Source organism: Oryzias latipes, chromosome 2, assembly GCF_053564925.1.
Source record: "Oryzias latipes strain Hd-rR chromosome 2, Olatipes_Hd-rR_3.1".
Classification (NCBI taxonomy): Eukaryota; Metazoa; Chordata; class Actinopteri; order Beloniformes; family Adrianichthyidae; genus Oryzias; species Oryzias latipes.
This window is the reverse complement of record NC_136238.1, coordinates 38,340,849-38,367,298: the sequence shown is the minus strand read 5'-3', so window position 1 is coordinate 38,367,298 and position 26,450 is coordinate 38,340,849. Positions and strand designations below refer to the sequence as shown.

General features: G+C 40.6%; 1 protein-coding gene and 1 long non-coding RNA gene across 10 annotated transcripts in view; both read left to right on the top strand.

Moving 5' to 3' along the window:
• LOC110014093 (NACHT, LRR and PYD domains-containing protein 12-like) overlaps positions 1-7,167 on the top strand; it is a 471,367-nt gene extending 464,200 nt beyond the window's left edge. For 7 of the 9 annotated variants that reach the window (XM_078934516.1, XM_078934538.1, XM_078934509.1 and 4 more), the window contains 2 exons: positions 4,123-4,299; positions 4,395-5,080. In XM_078934516.1, coding sequence (XP_078790642.1) covers positions 4,123-4,299; positions 4,395-4,587 — 370 coding nt within the window. In that variant the 3' untranslated portion in view covers positions 4,588-5,080. Of the gene's footprint in view, positions 1-4,122; positions 4,300-4,394; positions 5,112-5,424 lie in introns of those variants that run through there. The other 2 variants (XM_078934550.1, XM_078934559.1) reach the window with 2 other exon arrangements.
• Positions 7,168-8,076: 909 nt separating this feature from the next.
• LOC110013959 (uncharacterized) lies at positions 8,077-25,508 on the top strand. The gene is made up of 3 exons (XR_013652128.1): positions 8,077-8,523; positions 16,241-16,687; positions 21,269-25,508. It is a non-coding gene; the product is annotated as an uncharacterized LOC110013959 (long non-coding RNA).
• Positions 25,509-26,450: the final 942 nt, after the last annotated feature.

Below are 26,450 nucleotides of genomic sequence, written 5' to 3'. Positions count from 1 at the left end.
CGTTTCCATGGTGACTCCAGAAATCTGTGATCTATTCAGAATGTCTTTATGTACCTGCTGTGCACGTGCATTAACCCAGGGTTACCAAGTCGAGCGTAATTACGCCAACTCATATCCAGTCTTTTGGAACATACCCAGAGTAAGCAAGTTCAGGCGGATTTCAGCCAGAGTTCAGGCTTACAGTCAGGGTAATTTAAACATGCTTCCTGGAATAACCCCCAGGCTGGACGATTTGACAAAAGCATAAACCAGAATGAACCTTGTGTGACTGACAAATACAACAACATTACAAAAACACGACAACAACATGACAAAAAGCCAAGAATATTCATACATGAGTAGCTTATGTTCTTCCCTGCAGCACCACTAAAAAGACAGCATGCCCCCCCACGATGAGGAGAGGGCTGTCAGTCAGTGATCTGCAGTCTGAACCAGCTGAAGATTAGGACAAGTCTTTTATGAAATGTAGAAAGAAAATGAAATGACAGTAAAGTCATTGATAAATGAAGACATCTTTAATGTAATCTGACTGAAAACTGAAGACCTGCTGAGAAAACAAAGTTAAATTTACAAGGGGGGGCCAGACTGACAGAAAAACACTTTTTTCCTTATTCTGCTTCCAGATAATTCTTTTTCATCTAAAATCAGAACAAAAACAGCCTAAAAACAGGATAATGTTTGGGATTCTTGTCATGATGTCATTGACAGTAAAGATGCAGCACTCTCTTGGGGGGGGGGGGGGGGGGGGGGCTCTGTAATGTTACACAGACACTACTAATCAAGTTAGATACAAAGTGAATAATTTCTGTTATTATATTTATAAAGTACTGTTTATAATAAATGTCCTATAAATTATTGTTGTTGTATTTATCCAACATGTCTTAGTCTATTCCATGAAAATATTGTCTGACATTAAACCAGTTTGTGGTCGCATACCATCAACACATGGAATAGCTTATTAGCATAGCATCATTAGCATAACATCTGTATCATTTTTCTAAGTAGAATATTATTTTACTGGATTCTTATAACCGTTAGTTCCAGTAAATAACAGCGATTGAGTTTATTTTATTTTGTTAAATAGTATTAGAAAAAAGGAGGGGGTGATCTCATTTAGTTCATTCTTTTCTATGGTTTTATTTATTGGTTCATTTGTAAGTCCCTCTATACAGCCAATTGTGATTGGTTCCTGATACACAGAGGGTGGGAACAGGTGAAGAAGAAAGGAAAGACAGACAGGAAGTTGGAGACACAGGGCGTTCCAAGATGGCGACCTAGTGTGTCAGTTTTTTGCTTCGCTCCGCTCCTACTTTAATAAAAAAAAGTTGTTTAAAGATACATAGAGACCAACCTTGCTTTCTAAAGTTTAATCTTGAATATTTTCAAAATTTTCTAATCACCATGGTGAAAAAGCGTGAATATTCGGCTGTGGCGAGCTCCGACAATGCTGAAGTGACCTCGGGCGCGCCTGCTAGCGGTGGCCACGACTATTCAAAGAACACTGAAGGAATGGTGACCGACGTCCCTGAGGAAGAGTTTCTGCCATCTGTAACAAAGAAAAGGCTCCAAACCAGGCTACATCATCGTCCAAAGATGACATTTACACTCAGCTTGACATATAATTCATATGAGGTTGGACGCTATTGAGGACAACATAGCTGGTCTGAACAACAAGGTGGAAGCTGTGGCTAACGATGTTAAAGCTGTTAGCACCGAGACGGCTGTTCTGTAACAGTGGGTAGACTCCTTGGAGATGCCTGTTAAACTTCTACAAAGAAGAATGGATCAGCTTGAATCTGACACAAGAAGAGGGAATCTGAAGCTTGTGGGAGTTCCTGAGACGGAGAATGAAAACAGCTCTGCCAGATGGTCCTTCCTCCATGAAGGAAAAGTTGGTGGATGTTCTAGACACTGTGCATGGACTTGGCAATATGAGGAAGCCTTCAAGTAACACACGGCCCAGAGTTCTGATTCAACAGTTCATCTCTCGACTGGACAGGGATGCAGTCTGGAAGGCGGTGAAGGATTCTCCTTACATGAAGGATCACGGACTGCAGTTCAAGGAGGATTTTCCCACTATCAACATAGGATTCTTTCCTGGAGAAAATGAAATATCTGTTACTGGAAACTGAACAGCACATTATTAAAACATGAATGTGTTCAATCAGTGATTCAGAGACTCGTTCAGCTTTACTGGATAAAGCTCAACAGGAAAAGGCTGACAGCTCCAACTGGGAACTCTGAAAATGTGAAGTTTCTAAATATTTGTGAAGATATGGCAGCATCCAGGCTAAATCTTAATGTAAATTTGAAGAAGAAATGATCTCTGACATCACTTAACTCTATAGTTTCACTTTCATCAGCAGGTTTTACTGACATGGACTCTGATCTACAAACATCATTTTTCTCCCCAGAGCTACTAGATTTGGAATAATGCAGATATTCTACTGAAAACCGGAGTAATATTCTAGAAAAAGTGTTTCTCTAGTGACACAACTGATGAATCCACAAGGTAACCTGATGTCATCCGTTGAGTTTCTGTCCACCTATAGTCTGCATGTCTCACCTGCAGAGTTTGCATTGGTTACTGGAGCCATCCCAATGGTGTTAGACTTCTGTGGAGCAGTTCTCCTTCAAATACTCCATGTTCTCCTCCAAAGGAACAGAATTGTGGTTCGGAAAGATATGTTTTTCAGCTGGCAAGAAGAACCAAACTATCCGTTCTCTGTTTCAGAATGAGATTGCCACGTTATCTCTGACTGGAAAAGGTTTGGCTGTAGAATTCAAGGGGAAAAGGTTTGGTCCCTGCCCCTAAAGTATTTCATCACCAAGAAAATTATAGACATTTCTTTCTGAATTCTTCATAAATTTTACCCAGAGAAACACTTTTTTTTACCAAATGGACATAAACTGTTCATTTTGTCCTTCCTCAATATAAACTGTGCCTCCTCTTTTTTGGTTTTGCTCTTTCACTTCGACATTTGGGAAAGATTTGACTTCATAACAACCATCAATGTGACTATGAATTATTCTATGAACATATTATTTTAGGATATTTTACACAAAGTAGATTTAATGCAGAGAACACTTATGTAGTTAAATTAATAATTATTGCTAAATATTTCATTCAGATTTATGAGAGATTTATTGGTTTATTGTGTGATTGTACAAGGTCATATTTATGTATTTAATCATGAACATAACAGAATTCCATAGTTTCCACTGTTCTAACAGCTTTTTTGTTAGTGCAGGAGTTAATACTATTTACATACAGAATTATTTATTTAAATAGAATAATTGACACAGCATCGTAAGCATCATTAGCATAACATCTGTAGCCCGTTGGTAATTGTATTAAAAAAAGATCAAATAAACACAAAGAAAAAATAATTTTATGATCTTTTATATTCCTAACTACTCAGTGTTTTATCAGGGCCTGTTTGGATGAACAAAAAGCTGATTTCCTGGAGATGGGAAATGTTTTTAGATCAGTTAATGATGGCAATTTCCAACGGCACACTTGAGCATCTCCCACGGCACACTAGTGTGCCACGGCACAATGGTTGAAAAACACTGCACTAGATATTCCTGCACTAAAGCACATTGAATTCTATTTATCATATTATTGGAGTTTATATTCATAATGACAAACTCAGTTTTCCTTGTTTTATGGACTTTATTTTATTGACAGCAGGTCAGTTTGTGCTATTTGTGTAGTGATGAGAGAGATCTTTAGTTGTTTGCAGACTGACTTGGAATATGAATCATCAACAGAATAAATGTGGAACATCTGCCAAGTGGAGTCACATCTTTTTCTCCTCCTCCCTGTGTCCTGACCGACCCCCAACTTGTTTCCTGTTAAACTCCTCCCCTGAATCAGTGACACAGTCCTCCGTCCTCAAAGTCCTCCTAACAAGGAGTTCGGGAGTATGACGGGAATTTGGACACAGCCTGTGTCTCTTTACTAAGTTTTTGAAATCTGAAATTTTTGAAATAGAACCTTTAAATCTATTGGATGTAAATATTTAGTCATGAATAATTCATTATCAGTGACATTTCAATTCATCGTCTGACCTCCAGCTGCATCACTGCTCCTGAACACACTTTTCTGTCTGATTTCAGGTTGATGTACTGCAGTTTGTCAGAGATCAGCTGTGAAGCTCTGATCTCAGCTCTGAAGAAAAACCCGTCTAACCTGACAGAACTGGACCTGAGCAGGAACCAGAAGCTGCAGGATTCAGGAGTTCTTCATCTGTGTGGTTTTCTGGAGAGTCCAGACTGCAGACTGCAGACTCTGAGGTCAGACTCCATGTTTCAGTTGTGTTCAGATCAATATGATGACAAAGTTGTGTTGACTCACAGTGAGCAGAACTACTTCTTCTTTTTTCCTGCAGCTGCTTGTTCTCTTCAAAGATCTGCAGAAGAACTTCTCTTCTTCCTGCAGCTGCTTGTTCTCTTCAAAGATCTGCAGAAGAACTTCTTCTTCTCTTCCTGCAGCTGCTTGTTCTCTTCAAAGATCTGCAGAAGAACTGCAGAAGATCATCTCCTGAAAACTGGGATGAAGACTTTCCAGCATCATGCTGCTGAAATTCTCCCATGATTCAGTGCTTTATGGAGAAGAGCTGAGCAGAAAGAGGAAGTGGACTTTTTCTGCTGTTGCTGCAGAAACATCAGTTGGTTTGGATGCAGCCACAGGCTGATGTTTGACTTTCTCACATCTGGACTTCTTTCCTGAAGCAGCTGCATGTTGTCCTGAATGTTCCTGAATGTTCTTCTTCTCTGCTTCTGCTGGACTCTTCTGATCTGCTGCTGTTGCTTCACAACGTTAGACTTTTCTTAAACTTTCTGATCTTCTTCAGCTCTGAAGTCTTTAGAAGAAGTGAAGGATGAAAAACATTAACTTTGTCTTTAAACTCAACTCTTTGTTCTGGATTCAGGTTGAGGAACTGCTGTCTGTCAAAGACCAGCTGTGCTGCTCTGGTCTCAGCTCTGAAGTCCAACCCGTCCCACCTGATATACCTGGACCTGAGATACAACAACATTCAGTCTTCAGATGTTCAGCAGCTCCAGGATCTGGTGGAGAGTCCAAACTCCAAACTGCAGACTCTGAGGTCAGTAGAGGGTTGGAGTCAGTCCAGCTGCTTCCAGATGTTTGGTCCTAAAGTTAGTCTGAGAGCAAAGATGCAGAGTTTCCTGTGAAGCTGCAGCTTCTCAGTGAAGCTCTGAGGAGAATGACGACAGGCTTCAGGACAACAGTCAGCCAATCAGAGCAGCAGAAGCTCCAACAGGTGAAGATGACAGGAAGCTGCTGCTCTGAACAGGACTGAAGCTCCTGCTGCTCTTTCTCCTGCTGTGCTGCATCACTGACTGACAGACCAGGATCAGCAGACACTCCATCTCTGTCTCTCTACTTTCTCTCTGCAGGTGGGAAGACTAAGGAGTCTGTTGTTCCTCCTGGAAGAGCAGAGAGGAGCAGCAGCAGCAGCTGGTCTGCAGAGATGCTGTGACTGGACGGTGTTCCTGGAAGGTGGAGAGCAGAGTGATGGAGGAATCAGAGGAAGTGGAGATGAGTGTCAGAGCTGCAGCAGGAACTGATCTGAGATCAGCTCCACTGTCTCTCTCAGCATCAAGTGGACAGTTATTGTGCTGCAGCTCCCCCGGTGAATCTTTCGCCTCCCCCTCATCCTGTTCTAGCTGTTCTAATCTTCATCTGTTTGGTTCCTTCTCAGTAGAAATGGGTTGGAAAAGAGCTTTTGAATGTTCAGGTGGTGCTGATGTCTTTCTAGATGGGGGTGGGCAGAACAGATGAGAGCTCCTCCCTCCTGATTCAGAGGGGAACAGTGGGCAGCAGCTGAAAGGAGGGAGTGGAAATGGGAAAAGTTCTCTGCACGTTTCTCCTTTCCAAGAACAGAGGGACACGACTCCATGAACAGCAGAAGCTAAAGAGTTGGAAAACATGCCCAAAGCTGCAGCACCACCTGCAAAAAGATGCTTCCTCTTCAGGCTCCGCTCCACCACATCAAGAAAGATTAGAGTTTCTGCTGAGCTGCTATTGGAGCTTTTAGGGGGTCAGATCTTCAGGAACATTTGCTGTCAATGAAACCAGGAAGTAAAGTGTTTTTAAAGGTCAGATTGATGACATCATCAGTTGTGGAAACACTGTAAAACAGAAATCCAGCAGAGAAGTAAACATCAGGAACTTCCTGTTTGAGTCTCTTGATTTTAGGATCATCAAGCCAGAATCCAAGCAGCACCTTCATCCTGATGAAGATCCGCCCTCTGACCTCCATCAGTCCTCTCCAGGCTCCGCCCCCAGTCTCCATCCTCTCTCTGTGAGTCTCTGCAGAGTTTTTCTGCAGCTGCTGGTTTTTCTGCAGCAGCAGCAGCATCAGAGCCAGAGAGCCAAAGAAAGTGGAAAGTCTGAGAAGGAAGCCGCTCTGAAGCTCTGCAGCTGACGGTGCAGCTTCAGGACTCATGAGGAGGACCACATGCACGGCTCTGATGCTGCTGAACGTCTGACTGAGATGATCCACATTCAGAAGAGAGTTTCACAGTGAAAGACGTGTGGAAGAAGAGAATCCTGAAGGTTTCTGTGCAGACATGAACTCAGTCAGAGAGCGTCTGAATGTTGGAGGATCCAGAAGAAACCAGGAGCTCATGAAGGTGGTTCTGTTGGAGCAGAGAGCAGAACTCTGATCCCAGTTTCAGGAACAATGCAGGCTCATGTTCTGGACTGAAGAGTTCTCCTGAAATGTTCTGTTCAGACTTCTTCAGGATCACATCTGTGTGTGAATGTGGAGGTTTGTCTGAACCAAGCTGCAGCTCACTTTGAAGCTCCTTCAGGCTCACACAGCAACAATGACAAAGACTGAAGCTGCTGTGCTGCCCTCTAGTGGCAAACATGGCATCTGCAGCACACATTTCTGCATTTCTCAACATTTTTGAAGCTCATCAAGAGAATGCCAAAAGTGTGCAAAGCAGTAATCAAAGCAAAAGGTGGCTACTATGAAGAACCTACAATATGTACAATATGACATATTCTCAGTTGTTTCACACGTTTTTGTTATGTATAGAATTCCACATGTGTTCATTCATAGTGTTGATGCCTTCAGTGTGAATCTACAATTTTCATAGTCATGAAAATAAAGAAACCTCTTTGAATGAGAAGGTGTGTCCAAACTTTTGGTCTGTGTGGGTACCGGATGTTCTCGGGTTGCCGGATGTTCTCGGGGTCCTTCGGGGTCCTTCGACCAATGATGACGTCACACTATTTGATTGGCTGTAAGTTGCCACGACCAATGAGTTAACGTCGCTAAGTTTTTTAAAACTTTATTGACAATTGCGGTATCATACATTAACAATGACATTAACGTTAACAACGAACAATAACGATGTAATCAATATTGCCTCGAAGATCAGTCACCATTGCCAAACATAACATATTGACATAGAAAATAAAGAATAGAGGGGAAAAAAAGAAACAATGAACATAACACACAAATAAATAAAAACATAAGTAAAATAAAATAAAGGAACATAGAAAAAATCTAAGTAGTCTAATACTAGTTAAGTTAGGGGTACTCATGAAGTTTGTATTTCTGAGCAAAACTAAGCAATTTCAAGCCATTCTTCTTTTTCATATAATGAAGTGATTGAAAGCAAAAACAGAGCTCTTTATTAAATGTTATAAAAGTGGTTTGGTCTTCAAAACTTGACCTCACCAAGATGGCGGTGCTCTCCTCCCATGAGGAACCACGTGATGTCTCCTCAAGTGATATAACTCATTGGAAGGACCCCGAAGGACCCCGAGAACATCTGGCAACCCGAGAACATCCGGTACCCACAGTCTGTACTGTAAATAAAAATGTTAAGTGTTTTTTTTTTGTCTTAACCTGAAAATATCTGTGGACATTGTGATGACGTCACAACAGCTCTCAAAACGTTACATTTTTTTCTATTTTGATTTTCTTTTATTTATTATCTCCTGAATCAAAACTGTTTAAAAATAGTTTACGTTTTTTTTAACCATATTGAGGTTCAGCTAAGCAGTTTATATAGATCTGCACGTGACCCGGAAGTAAACAGCACAAGGTGCTAGCAGCGTTAGCTTGTTAGCAGGCTAGCAGCGTTAGCTTGTGTTGAGAGGTCGGTGGTGTTTTGTTGGGACGTTTTTGAGGTTTTTGGACAGAAAGGACGATACGTGGTTCGTGTGGGAACTCTCAGCATTTTCCAAAGTGTCGTAAATGAGTGAAGAAGTGTTGAACGGAAAGACAACGTGGATTGCTGTGATTGTGAGACTAGCAGATGATCGATCGGAGCTGCAGTGAAGAGGACGGCGGTGTTTGTGGGAGTTGGAGCTGAAGATCGGAGCAGGAACCATGTCTTCAGAACCTCAGGAAGGTTCTGTCAGAGAACAACTTTCTGCTGCTGAAGGAACCATCGTCCAGAACGAGGAGGAGCTCTGTCGTCAGCGCAGACTGCTGGATAGCAGCTGGAACCCTCAGCTTCAGCTACACGTAGTTGGTACGTTCACTGCTGCAGACAAATAGATCCATGAACGTCTTTGTTTTCCTCGTCTGAGCTGCTATCTAGATCCAAACTGTGGCTGGATTATAATAACTCCTAATTGGAATACCATTCAAACTCGATTACTATTAAAAATCTGGACTTTGTGATTTTTAAAGCATTTCATACACAACTGTAAATTCTTAAAGTTGAAACCTCACATTAATGGATTAATAAACCATCTCAAACTATTCTATAAATCTTTGCATTATATGAATCACAAGAAAGCCCAGACGTGTAATTTATTTGATATATTTAGGTTTTGTTAAACTATAAATTTGCTAATACTTGTTGTCATGTTTGTTTTTGACTACCTTCATCTCATTGATTTTGATGTCATTGACAGAAAAAAAATGCCATGATTGTTTGTTAAATAATTGCTTCAATAAAGACAAACACCCAAAAAATTGACAGCGTTAACAGACATTTGCATGAACACCTTTAATGGACTAGTAGGGATGGCCCGTTTGACACGGACGCTTCGGCGCGTGTTTCACCTTCATGAAACATAGTGGTTCGGCACAATGTTTCGGGGCGTGTGTCAACTAGCGCAGATCATGTGGTTGATGACGTATGACGCGCCAAATGCATCGTTTGGTTGAACCACGGTTCAGATGTCACTTGTGTTTTAACAGTTGGGCGCACTATTCTCTAAAAATACAAATGAATCCCGAACGTTTCCAGACCAGTTCTATTGGAATCAGCGTCAGTTCACTGCATTTTACCATGGTTCCTGGTTAAAAAAAAAAGTACTGTGGCTCAGGATCGTTTCAACTCAGTTTCTCCAATTAAGACAATACACTATGAACGTTATCAATAATGAAAATACATCTACGAATAAACAATGGCAAGGATGTACTGTTGTTGTAGAGATAGCTCAGAGATAAAGTCATAGCTTCTGTATCCAGAGATTCTGGGTTCAAGACCAGTTTTCCTTTTTTGCCTAGCGTTTATTTTCTTTATGTCATGTGTATGTTGCTGTGTAAAGCACTTCTCACAGAAAACGTAACTTATTGTGTTGTTTTACGTTGTTTTTTATCACTATTAACAACATTGTTTTCTTTTAAGTTTTTTCATTATAATATCCATAATATGAAAGGTTAGAAGGAGCTTAGTTGAAGCAGATGATATACGTCCAGACCACCACCAGATGTCGCTGCTTTTTGTGGTTTCAAAGCTCTGAATGGTTGGTACATTTTTCTGGCACAATTACATGAACCCCAAGGAAAGCTTCCGGTGGCTTCTATTCCCATCCCTATGGACTAGTATGGTGACATGCAGAGGACTGAAGGCGTGGTTTGCAGAACCAGTCTGATCAATGCTGGAGACAGAGGGGCGTGGCTACACCTGAGCCAATATGATCACTTCAATATCGGACCATGTTGTTGTTCTAGAATTCTTTTCCCCTATCGGGACACGACTTCTGGAATCGATGATTTGTTTTGTAAAAATCATATTTTGCCCCAAAAAGCGTTAAAAGAAGGTGGATTTTTACTTAATTCCGTGGCTTGTGAGAATTTATCGTATTTATTACTTCCATAAAGGCTACTTTTATAAATTGATCTTATGCTAAATTAGCAGAGCAGAAGACTTTTTTTAAACACAAAATCTGTCGTCTTGCGTTGAATATGTGGAAAACAACAACAACAACAATAATGATGATGGATTGGATTTATCTGCACTTTTCCAGACACTCAAAGCGTTTACAATGTCTCCGTTATTTATTCACTCCTCATTCATACTTGGTGATAGTAACTATTGATTTAGCCACAGCTGCCCCTCTGACCATCACCTGGACATTCAGACACATTCACACACCAGTGGAGGAGCTCTTGCCCACGGACACAACAACAACAATGGACTGGGGGGAATCTAACCGCCGACCCTTCAATCACTGTCCGACCAGCTCAACCGCCTGAGCCACTGCCGCCCCAAATATGAGAATAAATTCCCAAATCAAAGTACAGCATAAATGAGTGCACCCCCTTAAAAAGTACTAATTTAATCAGAAGCTCAATGAGCAAAGAAACATTTCCAAACTTTCCACAAAGTTGACTTCTATTGAACACTTTAACTCTATAACATGAAATAAAGTTTAATGATCTAACTTAGATTGCATAATCTTCCGTTTTTCTTCAATTGGTTTAAGCAAATCCACCCTGCAACAAAAACTACTACATCTAGTATTTTGTATGAGCACTACGGTTGTGCCGATGGACGATACCATCGTCCGTCGTGATGGGTGACTGACATCCCGATGAAGAGACACCATGGTGATGCCACGCCCCCGCCACGCTGCGAGTAGACACCATAAGCCGCGGTTACATGTGCAAAATATCTTGATGGGATCAATGGTCGGATTAGAATCCAACCGTGTACATGGGCCAAGAAAATTTTTTTTTTTTTTAGAATATAACAAACATTTACATGGGTCACACTTTCGGTCGGAATAAATCATTCGGACATGCGCATCAGGGTTTGAAAAACCGGAAGCGGATATCAGTTCCGCTGAGCGGCTATATACATTCATATGTCAGCTCGGTAATATCCTAGATGATCTTCTAAACGTGCTTTTAATAATGTTACGATTATTATGAAGCACCTATTCGCTCATTGTTTTATTTTTAATCCGTGTGGTCAGTGCTTTTTCTGTTGAATACGTAGCCGGGATGCCAGGATTAGCAGTATGCTAACACGGGCTAACAGCATTAGCTTTGGGTGGTGCTGCAATCTGGATCCTGGCTGCACGTAAACATGTGGGAAAAACATCAGCCTTTATTTAGTCGGGACACGAATCGAAACACAAATCCACGTGATCGTTTGAACAGTTTCTAAGGACTGAGCGACATTTCTGCTTTGAAGCTCACACAACGCCCCCACAGCCGCTGTGTGTGAGCTCACGATCCGAGCTCTGCTCTGAGACACACACTTTTAGACCCGGTTCTGAGTTCTGTAGCTCGTCCCCTAGAGCTGTGGGACGGAACGCAGTGTTTAATCTCCCACACATACCGGCCATTCAATCACCTTCACCCTGTTCTTCCTCAGAAAATATAACAGTAGCTTTAGAAGTGTGTTTTGTATGGAGTTAATTCAGTCTCAATAATCAGAAATGCACACAACCTGTTTTACAAATACACACACTCTGATTCACAAATATCATTTTATGCAAACGTGAAAAATAAATTCGGAAATGCACACCCTGTGTTTCACAAACACACACATTGTGTTTCACACATGCAGACTAAATATTTTACAAATTCTATTCCCAAAGTTTCTTACAGTCCTGTTTCTCGTTTGTGAATCTCCCCACATTTGTGAGATTTTTCTACGGTGAATATTGAGACTCCTCTGACGGAGCAGTTCGACTAATGTCACCATTGGCTAGTGAATCTGTCAATCAAACTCACCAGCAAAGCAGGCCAATCGAATGACCCCTTACACTTTTCTAGGCTTTCGTGCAGGTAGCAAAAGCCCCGCCCATATTTGATTCTGTACCAGTCAGTCGTTAGCGTGTTAGCTTTAGCATGGCTTGTCGGTTTATTGCCTTCGGTTGTCAAAAATTACTGGCTTGCGCAACTTTTCAGTGGACCGGGAAGCAAGGCAACAGTGGTTGAATGCAGTTGACATAGAATCCATCGAACTCTGTACTGGTCATGAGATTTACAATGAACGTTTCACTCGGGTTTGTTTGTACGTTATCCTTCTCTTAGCTTTCATGCTAGCGTCATTTCAACACTCAGAGACGGTTCCCTTTGGTCTTGATCATATGAATGTGGAGGAGAAAAATCTATAACTTCCACAGAAGGTTCTGTGGAGAAACTGGCATCACTTTGCTCCGTGCCACGCAGTGGGACTACATTATCTCAAGTTCATCTCACTGTCAATCACAGATGCCCAATACACCTCCCCTGCTCAGCCCAATGTCACTTTGCAAGATCTATGGAATACAAGTACAAATACTTTCAACTGACAGATATTTACAGGGGCAAAAATGCTAAATTCCCAATTGACAGGTACAACAGTAATACAATAGGATGATAAATTATGAAATAGAATAGAATAGAAGGGTATTCAATAAACCCTGAGGAAATTTTTAAAAATGGCCATCTTAAAAAAACACATAAAAACACACACGCATTACAAATAGAAATATCACAAATTAAAAAGATTGATAAAAAAAAGGTAAATAATTGAAAAATCAGTGGGTAAAATTAATTAAAAGAAATTACTTGTAAGATGCCCTGCCAGAGAGTTGTATTGCCTGATGGCACGAGGAACAAAATAATGTTTTAGTCTTTCTGTGGAGCAGCGCTGGGACAGCAGTCTGTTGCAGAATGTTTCAGGCTTTCCACATCAACAGGTTGCCTCTCCTCCACATTAACAGGTTGCCTCTCCAAGGTGCTTGACAGTCGAATGATGCAGCCTTTGAAGGATGTCACGCTTCAGTAATTCCTAGAATAAATAAAAACACGACAAACATGGATTAGATCATTTAGCTGGCTGAGATTAAATTACATAACTTACAAATATTTGAAAGGGGAATTTTTTAAAACACTCTTGCTATGACAACTTGAGCTTGTAGTAAAGAACAGCTTTAAAAAAAAATCAGAGACAAGACACTGGTCACATGAAGCCTGTGTGTAATATTTACAGTAACTTCTACTCTTATCACTGTTGACAGCTGATTTCTCCCATCCACCCGTTCTGTGACTACTTATCGACTACAAAACAGCCTAAACACATAATGTTTGGGATTCTTGGCATTACGTCATTGGAAGTAAAGATACAGGGATTTTAGTGGATGTCACTCTGACACAATCTCACAGGGCTTGTCAGCACACGGGTTTTAACGTTAGAAACTTAATGACGCTTCTTTCAGTGGATTCACGTCTGTTATATTTAAAAAATGCAGTTTTCATGAATGCCATATGAATTACCTTTGTTGCACATATCCACCCCGTCTTAAAGTCTGGGTTGTGAAAATACTGTGTCTAACTTTAACCTGGATCGCGTTTACATAAAGGCAGCACACGGAACAGCTAGCTAGCTAGTTAGCATAGCATAGCATCAGTGTTGTAAACAACATCGCCATCTCCAAATCAATACTTTTTATTGAACTTTCTTTGCTGCTGTAAATCTGGCATGTTTTTCCCCTTAGTTCCATCTGAATCATGTTAAGAACCTACAGATTGGCTATAGACGCTAGCTTGAACCGACAACGCTTTGAACTTCACTCACACTCACAGGCAGACACAACTTGAGTTGAAAGCCGGCTAGTTTCGAGGCCCCTGGTTGGTTGTAGTTACTCGTGTTGTGTGAAGAGCTGGTATGCCAAGTATAAAACTTGACCAAACTATCATAAGTCCTCCCCCGCTTTAAAACCATTTTAAAAAATATGACCGCACAGGCTAAGCTAAGCAAAGCTAAGCTAATTTGCGGTGGGGGTACTCTGCAAACGACTCGGCTGAAGTGTTCATAAAGCATTCACACATGTCACTTGGCTAAGGAGAACGCTTCAACTTAGTATTCAATAACATTACAGGACGTACAACGAGGGAATGATCAAATAAATGCATTACTTACGGGCTGAGACTGATCCCGTTCGGAAAACCTCTCCGCCATGTTTGCCGCCCGCATACTTTCAACTGCTGTGCTGAACAGCTCCCTCCCTCGTCAGTTTGAAAGTGAAGAGAAAGTGTAAGGGGCCATTTGATTGGCTATAAGTGAACCCGCCTGCTTTGCTGATGAGTTTGATTGACAGCTTCACTAGCCAATGGTGACATTAGTCGACCTGCTCCGTCAAAGGAGTCTCAATATTCACAGTAGAAAAATCTCTCTCAAATGTGGGGAGATTTACAAACAAGAACGGGATTTTGAATGCACATTCTGCAATTCGAATGATCTGTGAGTTCACATCACATGTGTACCTAAAAAACATGTTTGTGAAGCACTTACTGTGCATTTCTGATACATTTATTGTGTATTTCTGAAATGTTTTTGTGAAACACAGTGTGCACATTTGTGAGAAACACTTATTGTGCATTTGTAAAACATTCAGTCTTCATGTGTGAAACGCAATGTGTGTGTTTGTGAAACACAATGTGTGCATTTCCAAATTTATTTAGCATGTTTGCATAAAATGACATTTGTGAATCGAAGTGTGTACATTTGTGACTCGGAGTGTGTGCAATTCTGAATTATGAGACTGTTCTGGCCTCATAGTTTTGGATCATTGTCGTGTTGGAAAAGTGCTCAATGACCAATGAAGTGATGGCAGCATCTTCTTCTTCAGTATAGAGCACTACATTGTTGAGTTCATGATCTCATCAATGAAATGCAGCTCCCCCACACCAGCAGCACTCATGCAGCCCCACATCAGGACACTGCCACCGCCATGTTTCACTATAGGCCCCATGCATTTATCTTTGAAATCCTCACCTTTGCAATGCCGTACAGTTTTAAAACCATTAGTTTTGAAAATAGTGATCTTTGTCTCATTACTCCAGAGTATTGAGTCTCAGTAGTCTTCATCTGTTTCAGCATGAGCCCTAGTAAATTCTAGGCATGCTTTTTTGTGGCTTCCTTCCTGGACGATAACCAAGCGTGCCATTTCCTCTGCAATGTGTGCCATATGGCATCACGGGAAACAGTGTCTCCAGTTTAGATTTCCACTGCTTTAGCTAACTGCAGTGAACTTGCATGGTGGTTTTCTTCAAGCCTTCTCATCAGAACACCCTCCTGTCGAGACGTTAGCTTGCATGGAAGGCCTGGACGTCTCCATATGATTGTGACACTTCCATCTTTCTTTGTTTTTGGATGACTTTTGCAGTAGTAAATTTGACTTATATGTAAAGCTTTGCTGATATTGTAGCCCTCACCTTTTTTGTGCAAAGAAAGGATTTCCTTTCTGAGATTTTGTGACATTTTTATTTCCACTGGGAGCCATTGCTGACAGCATGAAATGGGACGGGCTGTTCTTTGTTAAGAAATGCCCTTTTATGGTCACCTGTGTGCTGGACACCTCTTAAATAAGTCATTAGACTCAACTGTGGTTGGATGCCTGTTCATTAGAAATTTGTAGTCTTGAGTTTGTCTTTTATCATATGACTATGACTAAGGTGTACTCATTTTTGCAACATCGGTTTGAATTATATGGTTAGGAAATCAATTTTTTGTATGTAAATTAAGAGATCCTGTTTGCAATCAATGGTCCACCTTTGTAGGAGTATTTTATAATCTAGTATTTCACAGAAAATGTTGGTTCTGAAAGGATGCTAAAGGTTTTCTGACACATTTAGTAAGGTGTATTCATTTATGCTGAGCATTGTATTTATTTTAATTTGTCCCACATTGGACAATAAAATTATTAAAAATGTCATGAAAAATTTTAAGGTGCTTTTTAATTACTATTTAAGCATTTATGTTTTGCTTTCAAATTTTATTTATTTATTGACAATTTTAAATGAATGAATGACGCATTTATTCAATTATTTATATTCGATTTATTTATTTCCATGAGTCTCTTCTGGTCCTCCAGACTCCTCAGACATTTTATCCAATAATCAAAGTGTTAAGTGATGCTTGAAAAACCCCAAAAGTCCTGGAAACATATAAAAGGTATAACCTTTAAAAGGTATAAAGAAAATGTTTAAATGTTGTTTTTGTGTCCCTGCAGTTCTCCCCCAGCATTGGATGACTGAAGAGGAAGATCAATGCAACCAGCAGAGGAACTTCAGAGTGGAACAAGTGGAACCAGAACCTCTACAGATTAAAGAGGAACGGGAGGAACCAGAACCTCTACAGATTAAAGAAGAACTGCAGGAACCAAAACCTCCACAGATTAAAGAGGAACAGGAGGAACCAGAACCTCTACAGATTAAAGAAGAACTGCAGGAGCCAAAATCTCCACAGATTAAAGAGGAACAGGAGGAACCAGAACCTCAGCAGATTAAAGAAGAACTGCAGAACTTTAATGTAACTGGTAGTCAGGATGAAGAAAGAAACCAACATGAAGAATCTACATCAACTACAGATGAAGAGACAGACCCACAGAACAGAGATCAGAGGAAGAGGAGGGACAGAAGTCATGTCCAAAGTGTGGACAGCTCTCACATGTCAGCAGGTCAGTGTGACTCTGATCTTCATCTCCACACTATCGGTATGTTCACTTCAACAATGGTTCTATCTTGAGCTTCAAGCTCTCCAAACATGCAGTCCATCAACAGCGTGTCCTGGAAGAGTCTCTTCTGTCCCTTCCAGTTGAAAAGACAGAAGACATTGTTGGTCAGTGCAGCCCACAACATTCTTCAAATCAGATGATCTTAGTTAGTCCCTCCAGCTAACGACAAACAGGAAACCTACACAGATCAAAGAGAAAATTGTTAGCAGATAAAAAAGTACAATCTGTTTTGTCGTCTGTGGTTCTAAGTTTGTAGTTCAGTTCTTTTCAGCAGATTTCTCCGTCAAACCCCAAATCCATCTAAACCTCTTTGATGTCTCCATGTCTCCAATTCCAGACATTCAGACAGATTCTATTATATTTTTCTCTTTATTGCCAGTTATTCAAGTTATAAACTGACCAATCAGATGCCTCAGTAACAGGTGTAGTGCCCGCTGCCCCCACCTCGAATGTTTGATTGACAGCTTCTTCCGAGCAGCTTTCAGCGATGGGGGGGCGTGGACTTTGAACTAGCTTATCATGATTGGCAACTGGTTGCCCTAAAAACGTGACTCAGACCACCTGACTAATCACTGTTGCCTGACTCAAAAGGGTGATTAAATTTGTTGTTGTTATTAGCTGCGTTTACACGGACAAAAGTAATCGGAAAGAATGCCTGATCGGAAGAAAAACACGTCATGTAAACACCCCATTCGGAATATTCTGCCAAGATCATATTCGTTCGGATCAAGATTTCTTTCCGATGGAGATAGGTGGGTTAGGCCGATTGTTGACCTGATCGTGTTGCATGTAAACAGTTCATTTCGAACCTGTGTCACTACTGCTTTGGTTTACGTCACGCATAGACGGTGCGGTGCTCCAGCTTTGGAGCACATACAGGACCGACCGGCTGCTCCGCGCCACCGAACTGTGTCTCTGAGCAGAGCAGCCAGAGTGATAGCTCTGTGTTTGCGGACAGGCTGCTGTTATTCCCACATATTTCCGTGCAGCCAAGATGCAGATTGCAGCATTTTCTGCATGGACTTTATGTTTTTTATACAAGGCTAATGTTGTTAGCGCATGTTAGCCCACTCATAACCCTGACTTCTCCGTTCCACCACAAAAAAAGTACTGACCACACGGATTAAAAATAAAATGATGATCTAACAGGTGCTTCATAATAACCATAACAATAATAAAGGACATTAAGAAGATCCTTCTGTATATTACCGAGCTGCCAGATATCTACTGTGTGGCAGTTTGTTTACACCGGGACTCATTTTCGCTTCCAGTATTTTCAACACTATTGCGCATGCGCAAATGTAAATTCTGACCAAAGGTGTGACTTTGTGAACGTTTGTTCTAACGGGAAAAAGTTTTTCTGGGCCTTGTACACGGTTGATTTTAATTCTGACCATTGATCCGTCTGGGTAGCTCGTTTGGTAAGGTGGGAAGCTACCATGCAGGAAACCAGGGTTCGATTCCCAGAGGGGAATGAGCAATGGTACTATTAATGGTGAGCAATTAACATCACCCAGTGGGGGTCCTTAGGCAAGAACGCTACCATCTCCCGAGCGCGGTTCGGCTGTAGCTCACCGCTCCCCAAGGGGATGGGTCAAATGTGGAGACGCAAAGTTCCCTTCGTGGGATAAATACAGTGTAATATTGGATCATATATATATGATCCGATATTTTGCACATGTAACTGTGGCTATTGACTAAAAAAATTATATCACAACATTATGTTGTAAGCTACGGTATCTTTTACAGCTATTAAGAATTTTGACCAATCGTGATCTATATTTGAAAAAAAAAAGTAATTGATTGACATACAGTTATCTTTGTTGTAGTAGGACAACAGGGTGATGATTAGTCAGTACAGAAATTTTTTTGAGAATAGCTTCAGTATCTTCAGAGCTATTGTGCACCTTGATTATGATTCATATCTCTATTATGATTTGATGAAATATATACAATAAAATAGGGTTGGGCGATGTCCCTTAAATTGGCCGTTGACGATGTTTGCCGTCAACCATCGGGATGGACGATGACATCGTCGGGGGTGAGGGGGTTGGGGGGGGGGTATTTTTTACATTTTTTGTTCTTATATAACTGCTATTCGTTTTCTTGCTTTTTTCATTTTATTTCCCAACTAATGACTAATCCGCGATGATCCAGTATAAACGGAGGGGAGTGACTTTAACAAAAAAAGTAACAAAATAGAAAAGAAGTAGTCCGCTCCCGCACTTCACTAGTGAAGTGGACCGGCGGAGTGCGGACTTAAAGCTTTGTGTTTGATGGGAAGGGGGGGGGGGGGGTACATGAGCGGTATGTGTGGGAGATTTAAGACTGCGATCCGTCCCGCAGCTCTAAGGGTACAAGCAACCGAACTCAGAACTGGGTCTAAAAGTGTGTGTCTGAGCACAGCTCGGATCGTCAGCGCACACAGCGGTTTGAGCTTCAAAGCAGAAATGTTGCTCAGTCCTTAGAAAACATTCAAACGATCACACGGATTTGTGTTTCCAGTCGTGTCCCGACTAAATAAAGGCTGATGTTATTCTTACATGTTTACGTGCAGCCAGCAAGCAGCACCACCCAAAGCTAATGTTGTTAGCCCGGTTAGCATACTGCTAATCCTGGCTTCGTTCAGAAAAAGCACTGACCACACGGATTAAAATTCAAATGATGAGCGAACAGGTGTTTCATAATAACCGTAACATTATTAAAAGCACGTTTAGAAGATCATCTCGTATATTACCGAGCTGACATGTCAATGTATATAGCCGCTCGGCGCTCTTTAACAATGTTTTGTATTGAATTGTTACATTCAATAAAGTTTGAAAAAAAAAGCCGCTCGGCGGAATCTATATCCTTCCGGTTTTCAAACCCTACTGCGCATGTGCGGATGATTTATTCCAACGGAAAGTGTGACCTTAGTGAACGTTTTTATATTCTGAAAACATTTTTCTGGGCCCATGTACACGGTTGGATTCTAATCCGACCATTGATCCCATCAAGATATTTTGTGCATGTAACCGCGGCTTATGGTGTCGACGCGCAACGTGGCGGGGGCGTGGCATCACGATGGTGGTCTCTCCATCGGGATGTCAGTCACCCATCACCGTCCATCGGCACAACCCTACAATAAAATAAATATTGCCTTTTTAACAAAATATTGATTGTAGCATGAATATGCTGAGGAGTCTCCATTACCATATATCATATAAATGTAGAAATTAATTTGTTTTAGAGAGATGATGGATTTTTACAGAATGGTCTTTCCTCGGATATTACACTTTGTTGACAACGGTCTCTTGGCAGCCGTCTCCCTGCCGTGTCTCCATTTACACATCAAAGAGATCACTTCTCAATAAAAGTCAGGAAAAAAACATATTTTTCTTTTGAAATGTATTTGTAGTTCATTCAGCTGTAGTGTACTGTGATTTGCAGATTCAAGCAATTGAAATCACTGATTTGAGGTTGTAACTCTAAAGAACACATGCAAAGGGTAATTTGTCGGTTGTGATTTTATTTGTCAAACTTTACAGCAAAAGATTTTTACATTCTATTTTACGTTTCTAAGTTCTCACATCAAATCTCCATGCTCGTCCATTTTGACACATTTTTACTGTCTGTGCTGCCAGCATCACCTCCAGGCTAACACAGCACAGGCAAGTTTCTGACCCCGATTGATGGGGCCCCAGACCTCGGTCCTGGAGGTGATTTCTAAATAAAATAAATACAATAACAGACATGTGAATGTAACTTTATTAGCAGCATATTCACAACATTACACAGCTGGTGTTGTGCTGAAATAAGGCTCAGAGACTGTGTCAAACATTTACTATAGATGCCTGCATCTTTACTGTCAATAATGGCAAGAATCTAAAACAGTCTATTTGTTTTCAGACTTTTTTCCTTTTTATAATTTCAAATAAAAATAATTGGAAACAGAAACATGTTAAAAGTACATTTTCTGTTAATCCCACTGTCCCCTTTCTAGTAAATCTGTCCTATTTATCTCAGCATGATTTAATTTGAGTATACAGTTATATAACATTAAAGACCTGTTTGTACTATTTATGAATTACTTATCTGGAATTTCATTTCCTTAAGAAAAACAAAGAAATTCACTGTATTTAATAAAACAAATGTGATTTAAGTGACTTTTTTGTTTTGCTTTATTTTCTGTCTTTTTAAACTATGCATTTCAAAATGTCTGTAATGAGTTTGATAAATATGTGTAACTTTTTATTGCTTTGACTACAATGCTTGAAATAAATCAAAAATCAATTAATCAAAAATATTATTTTCTATCTTTAACTGGTTCAGACTACAGTGTATTGACTGAAACAGCTCTCCTTATGGGGCAGGTGTAGAGGACAGTTTTATACTGTTGTGCTTAAGAAAACAAGAAACTTATTTTAACAAATAAAAAGTTTTTTATCGTGCATATTCTGAATGACTATTTAAAATTGTATTGGTACTTACCAATGCATAAAGTCACCATAACATATAAAAGGGCCTCTACTTGTGTTTCTGCAGCCCTCCCCCAGAGTTTGATAACTGAAGAAGAAGATCTCTGCATCCAACAGAGGAACTTAGAACTGGAACGTCCACAGACAAAGGAGGAGCAGAAGGAACAAGAACCTCCACAGATGAAAGAGGAACCAGGGGAACTCTGTATCAGTCAGGATGGAGAGCATCTTGATCTGAAGCAGGAGACTGATACCTTGATGGAGTTTCTTACTTATGAGGAAGATGAGAACAGTGAAGCAGATCTAAACAATCAGCAGAGCTTTAATGTAACTGATAGTCAGGATGAAGAAGGAAACCAACATGAAGAATCAACATCAACTACAGATGAAGAGACAGACCCACAAAATCGAGATCAAAGGAAGAGAATAGACAGAAGACATGTCCAAAGTGTGGACAGCTTTCACATGTCAGAAGGTCAGTGTGACTCTGATGTTAGAAAAAATCCCAAGAAGGCAAATCTGGGTAAGAAAGACAAACAATCTTCAAAAGAAGAGAGACTTTCCTCTATCAAGTCTGGTAAAAACTCAAGAATAATTACTAACCCGTCTGACTACATGGAAACTGGGTCTGATGAAAGATGTTATATCTGTAAAGAATGTGACAAAAGCTTTTGTAACAAATCTCTGTTCAGAATTCACGCAAAAGATAAGAGATTTTCTTGTAAAGACTGTGAGAAAAGCTTTAGTCGTATATCTCATCTCAAATCACACATGATAACTCACACAGGAGAAAGGCCTTTTTTTTGTAAAGAATGTAAAAAAAGTTTCCGTGATGTATCTTATCTCAAAACACACATGAGAATTCACACAGGAGAAAAGCCTTTTTCTTGTGAAGAATGTAAAAAAAGTTTTAGTCAAATATCTCATCTCAAAAGACACATGAGAACTCATACAGGAGAAAAGCTTATTTTTTGTAGTGAATGTAAAAAAGGTTTTCATGATGTATATACTCTCAACAAACACATGAGAACTCACACAGGAGAAAGGCCTTTTTCTTGTAAAGAATGTGATACAAGTTTTATTGATGGTTCTGGTCTCAAAAGACACATGATAATTCATACAGGAGAAAAGCCTTTTTCTTGTAAAGAATGTGACACAAGTTTTCGTGATGCTTCTGGTCTCAAAACACACATGAGAATTCATACAGGAGAAAAGCCTTATTCTTGTAAAGAATGTAGAAAGAGTTTTAATCAAATATCTAATCTCAAAAGACACATGAGAACTCACACAGGAGAAAAGCCTTTTTCTTGTAAAGAATGTAAAAAAAGTTTCAATGATTTATCTAACCTCAAAACACACATGAGAACTCACAAGACTTTCTCTTCACAAACAATGTAATAAAGGAGTTAGTGTAAACTCTAAATTCTAAACTTTTCTGATAAGAGGTCGACACCTCAACCTCTGCACCACAGCAGAATACTTTATTTTACAGGAGGGAAAAATCTGATGGCCTCCATACCATATTGATGAAGTAACTTCATTAGAGGGAGGCACAAGTGAATATTTAATGTGTAGAAATGAAGTTTTCTACTAATTTAGTGTTATAATATGATATTCTTACTTTCTAGGAATTTTTTTAGGTTTTTATCTGCAAAAAAAGTAATTGATCAAAACACTTGAATCTTTGTGTAATGATATTAGAGAAAGAGTTTTACTGCTGACAAACTATGTACAACTTTTTCACAAAATGAATTGTTTTACATAGATAGATATAAACTTTATTAATCTCCCAAAGGAGAGATTCAGGTGTCCGGTAGCAAAACACACAATCACACACAACAAACAACAGTAAAAAGACAGATCACAAAATAATATCAGTTCACATCAGGGAGGTTCATTAAACAGCCTGATAGCTGTAGGGACAAATGAGTTCTTAAAGCGCTCTGTCCTGCAGCGCAGTGAAAGGAGCCTATTACTCCGTGAGCTCCTCTGACCAGACATCGTGTTCTGCAATGGATGCTTGGGATTGTCCAGGATGCTCTGAGTCAAGGGCCTCATCCTCTTCTGCAGCACAGATCCCACAGAGTCCACCCTCTTCCAGATCACAGATGCACATCTCTTAATCAGTTTGTCCAATCGAGTGCAATCCCTTGTGGTCATACTGCCACCCCAGCATACAACCCCATAGAAAACAGCACTCGCTACAACCGACTGATAAAAGAGGAGCAACATGTCAGTACACACATCAAAGGACCTCAGCTTTCTCAGGAAGAACAGCCTACTCTGCCCTTTTTTATACAGAGCATGAGCCTGCTCCGACCAGTCCAGTTTGTGTTCAAGGTGCACACCCAAGTACTTGTAGGAGTCAACCACCTCGATTCCCCCTCCATCGATGATCACTGGCTGGTGGGAGGACTTCCTACTAAAGTCAATAATCATCTCCTTGGTCTTTGATGTGTTCAGCACAAGACCATTGTCTTGTATGTACCTGCAAATAGAAATGAGTTGTTTGTTTTTTAGTAATTTGAGCTAATTCTTGAATGTCTTCATTATGGTTGAAATGTTGTTTATACATCTTTAATTCTAACACTTTTAATGTGATCAGTGAACATTTAATAAACATTTAAACACAAAGTAGTGACTGCAGTATATACTTTGTTTGTTCAAGTAATAGGGGTGTAACGGTACACGTAGTTGTACCAGAACGTTTCGGTACAGCACCTTCGGTTCGGTTCACCTTTGTGCTGTTTCGGTTTTTTAAATGTTATTTATTTTTTTGTTTTTGTTCCCCCCAATGTATTAACTTTGCGCCGAGACGGAACTAATGTTAAACGCGAGTTTTTGCCAAGACGCCATTAGGTGACGGACAGTTAGCATGTCAACTATAGCACTATGGCTAATGCAGACGCAAGACCGGAACTTGGGGACCCACCCATCTCCTTACGCACTCCTGTGTGGTAACACTTTTGATTTATTGTGAGCATCCATGAAGGGAAAAGACAGTTGGATAAGTCGAACACCGTGTGCCGACATTGTTTCACGAAGATCGCGTATGCCGCTGTAAAACATCTAATCTGCTAATGCACTTAAAACGGCATCACCAGATGCTGGTGGAAAATAAGTCTGCTATTTTGGAGATGAAGGTAAAGTTTACCAAATACAGAGCAACAGGATGCATCCCTCTTGATGCTAACCCTCTTGAATTGGGAAGAACCATTGAGACCAGCTATAAGCATATTGCAAAATTGGCTGAAGAGGGACATCGTTAGGGCTAAAAGATCTCTCCTCATTCCTGAAAATGTTGACAAACTAAATCTGAAAAACTGATATAAACTGAATACTCTCTCCCTCTCCCTCTCTCTCTCCCTCCACGTATTTCTGGGTGTCTTTTTGCTGCAGCTGAGTGCTGCAGGAGTGTTGACTTGGTCTCAGCCACAGACTGCTGACATGTTAGTCTTCTTTCCAATCTGATGTTTCCTGCAGGAGTTCCTCCTGCTCCTTCTTTCCCAGAGTTCCTGCAACCAGACGGAGTCTTTGTGCTTTGGAGCTGCTTCTCTTGGATGAAGCGCTTGGTTAGCTCACTTTGATCTCTTTCATGTGGGACTTTGTCTTGAAGCGGATCAAACTGAAGGTGGGACTCCCAAAGCAAACGTTCTGGGATGTTTGCTTCAGCTCTGTGCTTCTGTTCTCTGGTTGCTTCTTTGCTTTGGTTGCAGAGACTTGGAGCTCTCTCTCCATGCAGATCAGCAGCTTCTTTGGAGGCAGAGGCAGCTGTGTGGGAAGTCTCTGCAGGTCCAGAATCTTCTGATGGATCAGCAGCTGCTGCAGGTTCCTCTGGGTGGAAACACATTTCTGCCAAACAGAACATCTGTTTGTCTTTGTTTGGATGGAAAACGGAGGAAAAAAACTTTTTGGAGAGAAATCTGTTTTGTTTCTTGTTGCTATGAGGTTGTTGAACAAATGTGGTCACTTTCACAGCTTCACTTCAAATGACTTCCAATAGACAGAAATTATACATTTTAATTTATTAAAATAAGTTTGTGAAACTTTTGATGTTTTTTCTGTAATTCTAGGTCTGATGTCTTCATACATGATGGCTAAAAGAACAAAAACCAAACCAAATCAGTCAGGTCTGTAGTTTGAACTTGCATTGTAAATGAGAAGGGCGACACCTTCTGGCTGTATCCAGAACTGCATCTTCATGTCAGAAAAGTGTTGAAAAACCTCAATTGTGTCTGTAAAATGTCTGCAGCTTTTTTGTCTGAAGACATGAATAAAGTCTGGATTTGATCCTTAATGAATCTTCATATTTCTTTGTCCTTCAGTCTTTCTTTCAGTCTCAAACACACTGGTTCATTTGATCCTAATGAGAACATGTGTGAGGCTCCAACATGGCTGCCTTCACTGCAGGTTCCTCTTCACAGCATGTGTTTGTGGATCAACACACAAACAACAACAGCTGCAGGTGAGGAAGTGTTGCTGTTGTTGCCTTTGCCTGCTTCCAGCCTACAGGCACAGTTTTCTGCTCCATATGAGCTGGAAAAGAAAATGAATGACACCAATTTTAGGATCCCAACTCATGACAAAGAGAAGAAATGTGGAGTTTGTCACGTCAACATGCTCAAGCCTTCTTTTTCCAGAGGGGAGTCCAACTGTCCTTCTAGTGATGCTCCGGTAGTCTCAGTCTCCAAGTGTTCTCGTCCCTCAGAAGATCAGATTTCAGAGGATGGGCTTGGAGAGAAAAGTGGAGTTGTGCTACTGCTTGTTTGGGAAACTCTGAAATCTGAAGCCAACTAGAGAATTTCTGCTCATATCTGTCTCCACCTGCTGGTGGTGACATCATGGTTTGATGGAGGAGAAGTTGTTGCTGTTTTCTGATCCTCCTGGTCAGGCTGGAAACAGCCTGGAGATGTTGTTCATCCATCACAGGGTTTGGTCCAAAGCTCCAGTGCAGCCTCTCACCTCCTCCACCTTCCTCTGTGAGGCAGCAGAAGCTCCTCCTCTTCTTCAGCTGGATGATGCTGTCCTCCACCTGCAGCTGGACCTGGATGAAAGAAATCATGGATTCACAGACATTTGATTGAATTTCTGTCTGGATCAGAAACCAACAGCAGACATTTCAAGCCGTCATCTGTTCCTAATGTTCATTCCCCGCCATCATTGAAAGCTTTTGGAATAGTCCCTAAAGCCAGCGATCGGGCCGCTTTGGAGCATGAACTCATCACTCGGTGTCACGGTGGCAGAGAGAT